The 14946-nt window shown below is 42.8% G+C and overlaps 1 protein-coding gene across 2 annotated transcripts in view; it reads right to left on the bottom strand.

The window, feature by feature from the left end:
* Nucleotides 1-14946, bottom strand: part of TTC17 (tetratricopeptide repeat domain 17) — a 56685-nt gene that overhangs the window by 809 nt on the left and 40930 nt on the right. The window contains exons 16-24 of one of the 2 annotated variants that reach the window (XM_068124175.2): nt 12516-12696; nt 10473-10523; nt 4504-4793; nt 4253-4370; nt 4051-4162; nt 3700-3850; nt 901-984; nt 664-783; nt 175-318 (exon numbers count right to left, since the gene is read on the bottom strand). In XM_068124175.2, coding sequence (XP_067980276.2) covers nt 175-318; nt 664-783; nt 901-984; nt 3700-3850; nt 4051-4162; nt 4253-4370; nt 4504-4793; nt 10473-10523; nt 12516-12696 — 1251 coding nt within the window. Of the gene's footprint in view, nt 1-151; nt 319-663; nt 784-900; nt 985-3699; nt 3851-4050; nt 4163-4252; nt 4371-4503; nt 4794-10472; nt 10524-12515; nt 12697-14946 lie in introns of both variants that reach the window. The other variant, XM_068124174.2, reaches the window with a different exon arrangement.

Here is a 14946-nt window from a genome sequence, read left to right as displayed (position 1 = left end):
CGCTCTTCGTTCCTATTACCTGCTACAGGTGGACCATCACTTTATTGGATAGAACGTATAAAGTGCCATCGGCACGATTTGAAAAAGCAGGTGCAAGAAAACGGCAGCATTATTGCTGCAGCCTGCACTATTGGTGCACAAATGGCCTTGCCTTACTAGCAGGTCGACTCGTACCAGTGCCAGGTAGACGTTGCCCATGGTGAAGTGGCCAATGGCAAGATGCGGTTCAATATCCAGCGCCATCTTGGCAACCATAGCAGCATCCTGAAGAACGTGGGTATGGAGCAGCACATTGGCCAAGCTGATTAAAGGCACTGCCTGAAAACACACGTACAAACCATGTGATGGCACAAAATGGCAACTTAAATGTACAAAGATTACTGCTTGAAGGGAACATTGAAGGAGTGGTAGCATCACCTTCAGAACTAGTGAGTTCATAGAACACATTACAACACAATCTTGAGAAAAACAGGACATGGGCGGTGTCTGAGCAGCAAATGTGATTGGTCAAGGGGTAAAAATGCTGTAATATTTTATCCAACTACTGCGAAAGGAAAGGTTTTTGAAAGTGCTAAAATGGGGATTCGTCAACACCTGCTTGGACACCACGTTAAACAGATTGACAAACTGCCTCGATCACATACCTGTGATGTTCTGCCCTACCTGCATGGGATAAGGTGCAAGATGCAGTGCCTGCCGAAGACAATCCATGGCTCGCTGTCCGTGACCTTTGACTCGCCAATACAACGCACCCACATTGTTCAAAACCCAAGATGTCTGATTCTAAAAGCAGTAACAAGTTAGTATCAAACTTGTAAATATGTCATTTACCAACTAACATGTGCTTGGTGTTCATAAAATTCATAAAGCCAAAAGTGCTTTACATCTGAGATATTCTACCTTTTCCAAAGCCTTTGCAATCCGAGCTCCAAACTCCTCCACAGGTTGGGGTTTGTACTTTTGAATCAGAGACTTCTTCAACATCTAGGGTTGGGGGTTCAGTTTGAGATGACATAATTAATGTACAGCCTTGAATTTGATCTGTTCAGCCATCTTTACCGAACCACCTGGGCATAACAGAGGCCTTAACTGAAGCCTCAACTCCCTTATGCTCACTCGAAGTATACAGCCACGTGAAAAAGTAAGTAGACCCCATGTAAAGTTTTGACTTTTTCAACATACAGCTATTTGATCTTCATTTCAACAATATTGATAGATAAAGGTGATATAATATAACAAATATCATGAAACATTTACATTTTGTTGTCCATTGTATAATTTAAATAAACATAAATGCTAATTTCGCATGTGGAAAAAGTAAGTAGACCCCTACATTTATCACTACTTCAAATACCTAAAATTAGAATCAGGTGCACCAGCTAGCTCAGGTGCAAATGATTAGAACATCGTTAGAGAAGATCTTGGAGGAACCTGTCTTATTTAAACCTCGGACATTTCGTTTTGTTTGATCTTTGTTGTTGAAGTGTGCGGCGTTACCATGCCGAGATCAAAAGAGCTCTCTGAGGCCTTCAGAAAGAAGGTTATAGATGCCTACGAGTCTGGGAAGGGACTTAAAAATCTCCAAACAATTTGAAATCGATCATTCGACTGTCCGGAAGATCATCCACAAGTGGAGAAGATTCCACACAACTGCAAACTTGTTCAGGCCAGGCCGCCCCAGCAAGTTCAGCCTGAGAGCAGACCGCAAGATGCTGAAAGAAGTCTCCAAGAACCCCCAGAATGTCATCACGGGACCTACAGGTAGCTCTTGCCACAGTTGGTGTCAAAGTGCACGAGTCTACCATCAGAAAGAGGCTGCACAAATTTGATCCACATGGGAGGTGTGCCAGGAGGAAACCTTTGCTGTCCAGAAAGAACATCAGGGCAAGACTAAAGTTTGCCAATGAACACCTAGGCAAAGACCAGCACTTCTGGAACAATGTGCTCTGGACAGATGAGTCAAAGGTAGAGCTATTTGGCCACAGTACCAGAAGACATGTTTGGCAAAAACCAAAGACAGCATGTGACCACAAGAACCTGATACCAACTGTAAAGCATGGTGGTGGAAATATTATGGTTTGGGGCAGCTTTGCTGCATCAGGGCCTGGGCAGCTCACCATCATATAATCCACTATGAATTCTTCATTGTACCAGAGGGTGCTTGAAGATAATGTGAGGCCATCTGTCGGAAAGTTGAAGCTCAACCGAAGGTGGACCCTGCAACATGACAATGACCCTAAACATACCAGTAAATCCACCAAGGAATGGCTGAAAAGAAAGAAATGGAGGGTTCTGGAATGGCCAAGTCAAAGCCCGGATCTAAATCCCATCGAGATGTGGGGGGATTTGAAACGAGCTGTGCATGCAAGAAACCCTTCAAACATCGCACAGCTGAAAGAATTCTGCATGGAGGAGTGGGCAAAAATTTCTCCCATTCGATGTCAGAGACTGAATGAATGAAAGAATGATCGTTTTAAGGCCATTTTTCCCCGCTAGAGCGGGGGTTAGCCTTGCGGGCCCCATGACAATCATGGTTCCCTGTTTGAGGCAATGTTTTTATGGCCGGATGCCCTTCCTGACGCCAACACTTGGTCGCCTCTTACGATGCGCAGGGATACGGTGCACCTATTCTAAACCGGGGTACACACCGGGATCATTCATCCCAGCAAGCTGGTACTCAATTTGCCGACCTCGGAAGGATGACAGGCTGAGTCAACCCCCCTGGCGTTAATTCAGCGATCGACCGGGATTCGAACCCAGGATCCAAGGATCCCAAGCCGGCACCCTAACCGCTGAGCCAACACCAGGCTCGATGTCAGAGACTGGTAGACAGTTATAAGAAACGCCTACTTGAGGTTGTTTCTGCCAAACGGGGCAATACCACCTATTAGAGCCAAGGGTGTACTTACTTTTTCCACATGCGAAATTTGCATTTATGTTTATTTAAATTATACAATGGACTACAAAATGTAAATGTTTCATGATATTTGTTATATTATATCACCTTTATCTATCAATATTGTTGAAATGAAGATCAAATAGCTGCATGTTGAAATATGTTGAAAAAGTCAAAACTTTACATGGGGTGTACTTACTTTTTCACGTGACTGTACCTGCACATTTATGCAAGGCTCGACACCAAATGATTTGGTTAATCGGGCCTGGCAACCCCATGATCATGCTTTGAACATTTATATTGACCCCATGGAACCTCCTTTGGAGACAAATTTTTTCCCATGCAAAGCACGGGTTGAGCCTTTTTTGGGCACCGTGGTCCCCTTTTTGAAGCAATGTTTTACGGCCGGATGCCCTTCCTGCCGCCAACCCTGCCTCTTCCGACACACAGGGAATTACCAAGTGAACTGGTACTCCATTTGCCGGCCTCGGAAGGATGACAGGCCGAGTCAACCCCCCTGGCGTTAATTCAACAATCGACCGGGATTCGAACCCAGGATCCTAGGATCCCAAGCTGGCACCCTAACCGCGAAGCCAACACCAGGCTTACCCTTATATTGACACCATGACGTACAAAATTACATGTCTTACGCAGGAGCAATTTCATTAACTTAGGAGACATAAATAGCCACATAAATGTTGAACAATTTGTTCAATGGTCTTGGATATTTCAATAAGCTTATCCGACAGTTTTGAGCAATCTTGTAATGCCAGGAAAAAGTACTGGCTCTAGAGATAACAAACCTCTTCGAGCTGGCTTTCGCCATTGTAGTGCAGATGGCCTCCATGGTAAGTGCTGGACAGGTGAGCGACATTGTATGCGTCGGTTGGATCGCACGTAGGCTCGGCCGCCGGCTCGCTGAGCTCATTGCCAAAGTCTATGTACTGTGATAAGCTGCAACGACACCACCCAATAATTATCTCGACGATCACTGCCACCCCTTCCAATGGAGCTCCAACTCCACAAGCAAAAGTGAAAACGCCAAATTATGACTATGCTCTTGGCCCTGCAGGAAAAGCAGAAGAAATCGTTGCATTTTTGGAATGAAGGTTCAGAAAACCATGAACACTGCAGCCCACACTTCACATGCTCACTCGATGTCCTTGGCAGATACCGGTAGCCATGTGCTTGGGAATGTGAAGTCTTGGACGTCTCTGCGTTGACACTCGGACAGGGTTGGCCAGTCGTGCTGCATGCTCTCAGGTCCTGCACAAAAAAAGGAAAGGGAGAGGAAGACTTGCCAAATGTACTCGACCTATATTCACCGAACATGCTTGGAGTGGTGCAAAGACATACGTGACAGTATGGGCCTTTTCTTTGAAGAGCCGTCTCTGTTGGCACTCTCTGCTTCCATTTCCGGAACCTTCACGTCAGGCATCCTGTGCTTTTTCGATCGTTTGACTTGGACGGTTATCTGGAGAAAGAGCAGGAGACAAAAGAGCACCCTCTGTCTCTTTTCCAAGATTCTAACTCTTAAGTGATTGCCATTGCATGACACGTATATGTAGGATATCTGAGAAAGGCTTTCAGTGTGGTGTGTCATTTACCCACTCTTCATCATCTCCATCATTGCAATCTCCAAAACAAGGTCCAGGAGGATCTTGGTGACTGGAACTAACCACACGCAGACCCTGCAGGTCCACCCTGTGACCCTTCACTTCCAGTGAACCTTCAAATGTGCCACATGGGGCACCAAGCTCAAACGAGCCAGATGGGACTTCATCCAAGGTGCTGCTCGTCTGCGAAATACGAGCTGCGCACTCGGGCCATAATCCTTCCCTCCATCGCTGCTCGACCGATCCCACCTGCTGCGATTCTGCATCACTGCTATTGTGCTCTGTGGGGTTAAAATGTCATGTTGACAATAACTTGTTATAATTTTTGGAATATTAATCGAAGAAAAATGATATCACATTCCACATTTGGCCCTATTTTGGATCCAGTTATTCAATTGTGAATTGTACTTGGTAAATCAGACAACTCTTGTTCATTTATCATTGAAGAACCAGCCCCAACTTTCTACGGAATCGCTGAATTGTACCGAGTTGCTGGGAGTAATCACTGCCATTGGCCCCGCATTTCACTTTGTGCCAAAAATTTCATGTTTGTGTTGAGAAAGAGACGAACAATTCCAAAAGCTGTCACTAATAAACAGTATGGATTCCTGTGTTCCAGGTGGGCGTCCATGGGGTCCAGTTTGGATCCAGCAAGAGGGTAAGGGTAGGGCAGATGATTTTCTAGATCTCATTGCTTGTAAAGTTTATTTGTAGATAAGCCCACGGTGAGAGGGGGAGAGGGGCAAGCCATGGTGTTCGACCTCTTTTTAAGTAATGACACGAATATGGTGGAGGAGGTGGTGTAAGGGGAGCATTTAGGAATGAGGAATCACAACAGGGTGTGCAAGGATTATGTTAACATGTGACATGTTTGCTAACCAGTCTTGCATCACCACTGCTGGAGTGGCCCGACATGCCTCTGTTGCCGTCACACTCCATTTTGCTTGTCTATCTGATGCCTGTCCATTCCATTATCTTATACATCTTGAGAACGGAACATTATAGGGCCACCACATTTGGCAGATATAATGGGGGCCTCATGGGGAGTGTCATTGGAGGGTACACAACAAAACCTAGCACCCATAATGGGGGACAATGGGAGAGTAAAATAGGAGAGGGAGGGTACTAAAAATTAGGGGTGCAGTGTGGGTGAGGAGGCAAGGAGGGATATCTAAGTGCCCAGCTATATTGACGTCAGCCCATTCGTAATTGAGGTTCATGCAGTGCAACCAAACACAGCTTGCCTAATGGGGGTCTCATGGGGGTTAGGTAAAAAAATTCAGTTATATGCTTTTATAGATTATTCTATTTAGGGGGCGGGGGATTTGGATAGACGGGAGTGAATGGTCTCAAACAGCTTGAGTGGTCACCAGCAAACTTGGTAGCGATCACGTAGGCCCCATGGGGAATTACTGATGAAAAAAAGAATAGCTTTTTATGCCTCCGGCGACAACGTCGACAAAAGTTGCCAGAGGCATTATGTTTTCGGGTCGTCGTCCATACGTACGTCCGTACGGGCTAAACCTCATTTTTCTCAGCAACCATACGTCCGATTGAGACGAAACTTTCAGGGTAGGAGTGACACCCATGCAGAATGTTTTTTATGATAAATGTGACGTCATAGGTCACGTTGTATGGCAGCCATCATGGATTAAATGCAAATAATTTAAAAAATATTTCTCGGAAACTGCTGAATGGAAAAATTTGAAATGACACATTTTCAAGTACTCCCAATGGGGGAACAAAACAACAACAACAACAACAACAGGCAGTTTAAGGCCATTTTCCCTGCTAGAGCGGGGGTGAGCCTTGCGAGCCCCATGACAATCTTCTCCATTTTGCCCTATTTTCTACATCTCCCCTTGTTGACCCCCTTGCCCGCATTATTGGTGCATAAGGGCGGTGTATAAGACTATTTCAATCGCGCTAAACTTCCAGAATTTTTTTTAACAATCTTTTTGCGGGCAACTCTCCCAATGGGGAACAAAAGCATGATAATATCTTCAGTGATATACCAGCCAAAAATGTTTTCACAGCAGGATACGTCAGAGAGATGTATTTTGGGAGTCCACCAATCTTTCACCACAAGATTACAGATCTCTGTCATTCTCTTCACTCCCCAACTTCCCGCTGCCTTCAACATATCTCCCACAACTCCCGTCGGCCCTTCTGCTTTTCTACTCTTCATCGATTTTATCGCTTCCTCAACTTCCTTCTCAGTTATCTTCTCTGCCGGTCCAAAAACTGGGATACTCTCGATGTTGCTGCCACATTCATTCTCTGCATTCAACAGCATTTCCATGTATCTCTTCCATCTTCCTTGAATTCCATCTGGGTCCACAACGATTTGTCCCACTTCATCCTTCAAGCAACTCACCCCCATCACATCACACCTCTCTTTCGCTATCTGCTTTGTATTCCTGAATACTGCTCTCTGACCTTCTTCCAAATCCAAGTGTTCTCCGAACAATTTCCTACATGCCTCCTGCGCCTTTACTATCTCTTTCTTTGCAGCCTTCTTGGCTGCCTTCTAACTTTCATGTCCTGCCTTTTCTGCCACTCCTTGAACTTCTTCCTCTTCTTGTCAATCCTCTTTCCAACTTCATCATCCCACCACCATGTTTGAGTGCCTCGGTGGTCCTTTTGTCCATCCACATACCTCACCAACAGCTCCCAACAGACTATCTTTCATTGACATCCAACCACTTTCAAGCTCAACCACATCATCCTCTGCCATACTCAGCCTCTCTTTTAATGTCTCCCTCACTGTCACCTCTTTCAACCTCCACACCTTCATTCTCGGTTGGTACTTCACCCGCCGAGCTCTCCTCGCACCTTTCACCCTTATGTTGCAGACAACCAAGTGGTGCTGTGAAACAGCCTCCTCCCCCGGCATCACCTTTGTGTCCCAGAGGTGCCCACTATCTTGCCTACGCACCATCAGTCAACGTTTGTCATCAACCCACCTGACGTGTTTGTAACAAGCTTATTATCCTCTTTCTGGAACTGAGTATTACAAATCAACAAACCCGCTCCATCAGCAAAATCCAAAATCCTTTCACCTTCTCCATTCCTCACACCATATCCGTATCCCCCATGAACTCCCTCAAAACCGTCCATACTCCTTCCCACATGTTCATTTAGGTCTCCTCCTACCACAACAATTTCCTCATCTTTCATGTTTTCCATCAGCTTCTCTATCGCACACCAGAACTTGTCCCTCTTCATCGCTCCGACCGACCTGCGGAACATATCCCGAGATGACGTTCACCAAGAGCTTTCCAATCATCATTTTCACTATCATCAACCTATCACTCACTCTAATCACACTCACCACTTTCTCAATACAATTATAATTTTTATTTTTATTTGTAAGTGTTTCATATCCGCCCTTTCTCACCGGCAGATTCGTCTGTATTGGTCATCATGTCAGATCAGTCATTATGTGTTTATATCACAAGTATTGTTAACATTTTTGTATTTGTGTTATAGTATTAATTTGTGATTGGAATGATGCTGTTTGTAATGAAAAAAGATTTAGTTTAAAGCAGAGTGAGGAAATGACGTGAGGGTTTCTGCCTATGACATTCGTGGATTCTGCATTTTTAGTTTTGTCATTCGGCATATTTTATATACAATTCTGAAATTATATCATTAGAAACAAAATATTTCGTGAAGTGAAATTGACAAGAAATGCGTATGTGTTAATTTGGCTCGTAAATTGACACCAAGTGCACACTTTTGAGTTGTGCACCCGTGACGACACGCAAATAGACGGGAGTTGCTCATTTGCATAACGGAAGTAAAATGGTCCAATTTTAAAACACGATTATCTGGCTTATTATTCCCCCCCCCCCCCCCCCCCTCAGGTTGGTGGTCTTTCCGTCTTCTACCGACTCCTCTCTGGCCTTGCCCCCACAGCTCTCTCTGGGCTCTGTCCCGCAAATATTCCTACAGGTCGCACAAGATCTGCCTGCAACCCTCGGTTAAACTGCCAAAATCAAGACTCTCTGCTCACCTTCACTCCTTCATTCCTCTTTTCTCCCGCCTCTGGAACAAACTCCCTCACTCTCTTCAATCCCACTCCACCCTCCAGGTCTTTAAAACAGCTGTTCACCACCATCTCTTATCTTCCCCCATCCAAAACCTTGATCTTTTCTACCCCCGCTAATTTCACCCCAATTCCACTTTTTTGAAATACCAACTTCTGTCCTGGAAGTCCTTGGTGTCCTTGCGTTTTATACTTCCCCCGCGTCCCCCCCCCCCCCCCCCCCCAAAATCTTAATTTTGTGAAAATATATCAGGGATATCATCCTCAAACATATTTCTTCAAAAAAATTCATGATTGTGGCCCGTTAAACGTCGAGAGAGCATGCGGCAGCCAGTGTACCGAGTAAAATCCTACTTGCACTTTAGAGAGCGGCAAAAAAGCCACAAAACAAGTACAGATACATTCAAAGTACACCGCCCCCTTGCCAAATAATTAAATATCCTTCAGCCCGGCAATACCGCAGTGCAGCTCATAGAGGCTGCTTTGGGAGGGAGAGGTGTACGCTAATTCATTGATTAATTGTATAATTAAAATCAATAAAAGATTATCACAAATTATTTTCTTAATCAAGTGGCTAATAGCATCACTAAACCACTCGTGCTTCATCCGAAGATGTATCTTTTAGAAATTTAATTAAATGTCATTAATAAAAAATTAAATAATTAATTGATTCACCAATAAATAATTAATCGATTAAATGATTAATCAATAAATCAAAAATATCCTTGATAGCCACATCACTTGGTCACTGTCATGTCCAAATATTAGCTTCCCAGCTCAAAAGGTGCCTGAGATATTGGCCAAATGAGAAAGAAAATAAATAAATGATTAATAATGAAAAGAAATAAATAATAATCATTAAAAAATTAAATTATCAATCAATTCGGTCACAGAACACATAAACCACCACCATTTCATCAGAATCTGCAACTAAAAAAAAAAAAAAAAAAAAATTTGTCATGAATCAAATAATTAAATTATTCATCGATTAATTGATTAATTCATAATTGATTAATCAATAAATCAAAAATATCCTTGATAGCCACATCACTTGGTCACATGTCCAAATATTAGCTTGAGCTCAAAAGGTGCCTGAGATATTGGCCAAATGAGAAAGAAGATAAATAAATGATTAATAATGAAAAGAAATAAATAATAATCATAAAAAAATTAAATTATTAATCAATTCGGTCAGAGAACACATAAACCACCACCATTTCATCAGAATCTGTAACTTAAAAAAAAAGAAGTCATTAATCAAATAATTAAATAATTAATCGATTAATTGATTAATTGATTAATCAATAAATCAAAAATAGCCTTTGCAGCCAAACCACCTGGTCATTGGCATGTCCAAATATCAGCTTCCTAACTCAAAAGGTGCCTGAGTTAATGGTCAGAAGAGAAAGGAAATTTGATTAATTAAATAAGTACTTAATTAATCGCTAATAATTAAATAACTCCTCAATTAATTGATTATTCAAAAAACAAAAAATACCGTTTTTGACAAAGGACTTGCTCACTTGTGCCGAAATTTCAGCTTCCTAGCTCAAAGGATGGCTGAGATATCGCCCGGACAAACAAACAAGAAAGAAAGAAAGCAAGAAAACAAACAAACAATGAGTGAAAACCGAGTACTCCCTTTCAGCGTGCGTCACTGCCGAGCCCCCTTCGGTGCCCGGCAATGACGTTTCGCAATGCCTGGAGATGGCATAGGAAAGGTGCAGTGTACAATATATTTGAGTGATGGCAAATAAAACCTGACGACTCCCAACATGTAACCGCTTGCAGTAGTCCACAGCAGTGCATGCATGTGTGACGAGGTTAAAACAGGAAGCAGTTTTAAAAGAAAAAGAAAAAAAGGATTTTGAGAGAGAAAGAACAGCTAAACTCAATCAGGATACACCACCTTCATCCTGCTGTGGAGATCCTTTTAGTGCTGCATCCTTTTGCTGTTCTCCTGCAAAAGGAGGGGAGGGGAGGGGGAGGGGAGCGGGAGGGGGGGGGGGAGGAGCGAAATAGGAGGGGTGAGGGGGAAAAGGAAAGCACCATTGTGGTACAATACTTTCAACAAAGATGCATTGCAGCACACATTGCCTTGCATAGAGTGGAGGTAAAGCTAAAAAACAGAGATTCATGTTGGGAAATAAAGGGTTATCGGAATGTAAAGGTGAGGAAAAAAAAAAAGAAGAAGCAATTGAGAAAGGAGTTTTATGAAGTCGAGGCTCATCGAAGAGAAAAAGATATAGGTGAGGGCTTTTGACGGATACATGACATAGGAATGAGTGCACATATGACGACTAATCAAGCATGGCCCGTTTGAAAAGGTGATTGCGGCATGTTAGCTGGGGGAAAGAAAAAAAAAAAGTCAGTGGAAATGAGACTGAGATGGTGGGAGACTACAACCTTAAAACACGAGGAGGGAGGAATGCAAATGGACAGAAACAGAAAATAAATTCCACAGATGGGAAAATAAAAGACAAATGAATGCACATGAGCAAGAAGGCCCAGGAACATTTATTTTTAACACTTCAACGCTTGTGGAAGAGAAGAAAGAGTGGAAAGGCATTGTACAGTATCACAAACCTGAGGTTCTCTTTTGATTGATCCGCACCGATAGGCGGATCAACTCCAAACTTAAGTTCATTTAAAGGTAAGGCAGTGATGCACTAACCCTAACCCTAACAAGGCACATATTGATATGTTGTTCTTCACATCCTCCTCCCAACCCCCAAACCTACTTCTACTCTAGTTCCCATTTATATATCCTTGGAGAGAGAACATTCACAAAAGTCCATTCCTCTGTAAACTGCTTGTAGTTGCGAGATGATTCTAAACCCGCAAGTTAATGGAAATATCTCAAACTCGAAACAAGGCAGGGGCATTAGCGCAAAGAGGAGAGCAGTACTCCAAGCTGCAGATGAAGGTCTTCTGTTGGATAGGAGTTTAGGTCTGCCAATGAAGGACTTTGTATGACAGAGGATGCTCAGTCGGTGTCTGGCTTTGAAGGCTAACTTTGAAATGTGGTTTTCTCGATAAAGATGGCTGAGAGTGAGACCCAAGAGTTTGAGTCACTGAACTTCTTCAAGAGGATTATTAAGAAAGTAGATGGGAGGGTTTGCCAGACAGTCCGTTTTGAGAGCGTGTGTAGGATTTTTCATGATTGAAACTGAAAGACATATTCCAAGTGTTTGACCAGCTTGTGATTTTGTCAAGGTCTGAAGAGAAGGAAGAGACTGCTGCCTGTCTATCTAAAGGATGAGGGATGTCATGGCAGAGGGTGGAGTCATCAGCATAGAGATAAAGAGGATTTTACAGAGTGAAAGTGAACATTGATGAAGATTAGGAATAGGACTGGGCCAAGAACACTGCCTTGGGGCACTCCAACCTCGACAGGGAGGGGATATTGAAAGGATTCAGTTGAGAGCGCCACACGTTGGCTACGAGAGTAGCGGAAGTCAGTAAGCATGCATGGAGTTGGCCTTGGAGGCCATAGGCAGAAAGTTTGGAGAGAAAGGCGGGATGCCGGACTGTATTGAAAGCTCGAGATGTGTCTGGAGAGACGACCCTGATCTCATGTCTGATATTCAGAGCCTTCATCCACAGTTGGGAGAGCAGAAGCAGCATGTCCAAGGTAGTTACCTGGTTTGAATCTGAATTGATGATCTGAGATGAGGTCGTTGGTGAAAAGGAATGATTTTACGTGAAGGAACTTTACTCAACTTAAAGCATAAACATCTCGGCTCAACAAACATTACACGGTCACACACGATACCATACACCACCGAAGAGACACAAGTAATACATTTGTGACATACAGGAAATGAAGCAGTGGGGAAGAGGCAGACATGTGTTGAAAAATCTTGAAGTTGAATAAACACACAAATCATGGCTAGGTATAGAGATCGTTTGACCTGGAAGGAGGAGAAAATGGATAGATCGTGCCACTGACCGACCAAAGGACGATTGCTGTAAAGAGAAGGGTAGAGTTGGTAACATCGAGTGCGCTGAATTTCACGTTTGCACAAGGAACACTCTCCCATCAGCTGAGCGGCCTTCCTGTATGCTGCAATGCTGGCACTCAGGTTTCCCATAGTGAGATGTGCACTGCCCAAGGCCAGATACACAGACACCTGCTCCCACAGAAGCAAATGACAGTACCCTACTATGGCTATACACTGGACATGGGGAAACCCTTCAGATCGAGCTCCGTAACACGTTTTGATCCGGCCCACGTGGTGACATTTTGTCAATATTTTATGTAGCTATTATCACTGAACTCAAAAACAACTTGAGAATAGCAACAAGTATTCCTCTCAACATGGCAACTTTCATCAAAAGGAAGCAATCCCAGAAGTCACATTAGACAGGCAAGTTACTTAAAAATTGTTTTTAGTATTATGACTATTATTAACATGTATATGATTTCCTAATTCACTTTTGTTTAGTTAGTATCAACAATCAGGATGTTTAGTCACTTCAAAATAATTTTCATGTCTGTATTAAAAATAGTAAGAACTTGAATGGCACTCAGAGCGCATACCTCCGCCCTGCAGAACAGTTTACATTTTGTATCCCACTGATAGGTCGGATCTGGATTCGAACACAAAACAAAATCAAATGGGCTTGTTATTGTCACCTAACCAACTCGTCCACCAAGTTTTGTCAAAACTCATTCACAGCTTTTTGAAATATCATACTATATATCGTTTTTGGCCCCGTCTCAAATGGTGAGGAATCACTTTAAAAAAAAATTGTATCCGGATCAGAATTTGGATCTTCACCAACATCGACCCAATTCATCCTTGTCACACTCCCAACCTGTGCAACATGTTTTGTCCTAATCCATCCATAACTTTTTGAACGATTGTGCTATACAGGAAGTCCCCCGACTTGCGAACACCCAGACTTAACGAACCAACCCCCATAAGGTATTTTTATTATTATTATTATTATTTTTTTTTTTTTTAATGTCTGAGATATGAAGGTTCGCTCGTACGTTCGAAACGATCATGGGTGGAGCAACTTGGGAACCGTTGGTTGAGCGGAGCGTGACCCTTTCTTCCGCGATATGTAAAGAGTCTGAGCGTCACGTGGTCTACAATATCCCATGTACTGTCCTGTACTGCTCGCAGGTGCATTCATAGTGCCACGTATTTTATCATGACAATGAAACCTACTCATGGCTTATAAACGTTGCAGTGATGTTCCTGCAACCAAGAAAATGCAGGACCTTAACGTTGGAGATTAAACTGGACATTATGAAACCATCAGATGAAGGTGAAAATCCCTCCCAAATCGGTCGTTTGTTAGACCTTTATCGTTCGACGATCGGAACAATTATAAAAACGACAAGATGAGAATTTTACAACATATAAAGGGATTTGCGCCCATTGTCGACAATAATAACAAAACAAAGGTCTGGTGTTATTGCCGATGTGGAAAATTTGCTTGGATTATTATTTACCACCATTTATTGAAAATTAACAATATTACAGCTTATTTGCATGATAAATAGGATATCTTGACTTGGTTGTAAAAAAAAAAAAAACACCATTTATAACAGAGTCTGTGGGAAATCGATTTCCGACTTAACGATTGTACAGAAATCAACTCGTTCATACGTCGAGGACTCGCTGTATATTGTTTGTGGCCCCATCACCAAATGTGAAGAATTACTGAAAAATTCTCTTATCCGGATCCCAATCTGAGTCTTCAAGGAAATCGAATTAATTCGCTCTTGTCACACACCCAACACGTCTATCAAATTTCCTCCGAAATCGTCCATAACTTTTTGAGATACCCTCCTCACAGACAAACAGACAGGGGTGAAAACGTTTCCTCCGCCCACCTTCGGTCCACCTGGTCATCCAGTTTGGAGGGACGGCCTGATCTAGGCAGGGTCTTGGGTGGTACCACACGCCTTCCACTTCTTGATGATTGTCTTGACTGTGCTCCAAGGGATATTCAAGGCCTTTGAAATATTTTTATACCCATTCCCTGATCTGTGCTTTTCCACAACTTTATCCCGGAGGTCTTTTGAAAGCTCCTTGGTGCTCATGGTTGAGTCCTTGCTGTGAAATGCACTACCCAGCAGAAGAAACCTATAGGAACAGCTGATTTTATTCTAAAATAATCAGAATCACTACAATTTAACACAGGTGGAGGCCAATTAACCTGGTGTGTGATTTTGATGGTGATTGGTTAGTGGTTACACCTGAGCTAATTTACAATTGCTATTATAAGGGGGGTGGACACTTATCCAACCAAGATATTCTCGTTTTGTATTTTTAATTAATTTTCTGAAATTTGTAGAATTTGTTTTTCACTTGGAAGTTGTGGGTCACGATGTGTAAATAAATAAACGTGGAAAAAAAAGTCTG

This window comes from Myxine glutinosa, chromosome 8, assembly GCF_964187855.1.
Source record: "Myxine glutinosa chromosome 8, kmMyxGlut1.1, whole genome shotgun sequence".
Lineage (NCBI taxonomy): Eukaryota > Metazoa > Chordata > Myxini > Myxiniformes > Myxinidae > Myxine > Myxine glutinosa.
This window is presented reverse-complemented; position numbering and strand designations above follow the sequence as displayed.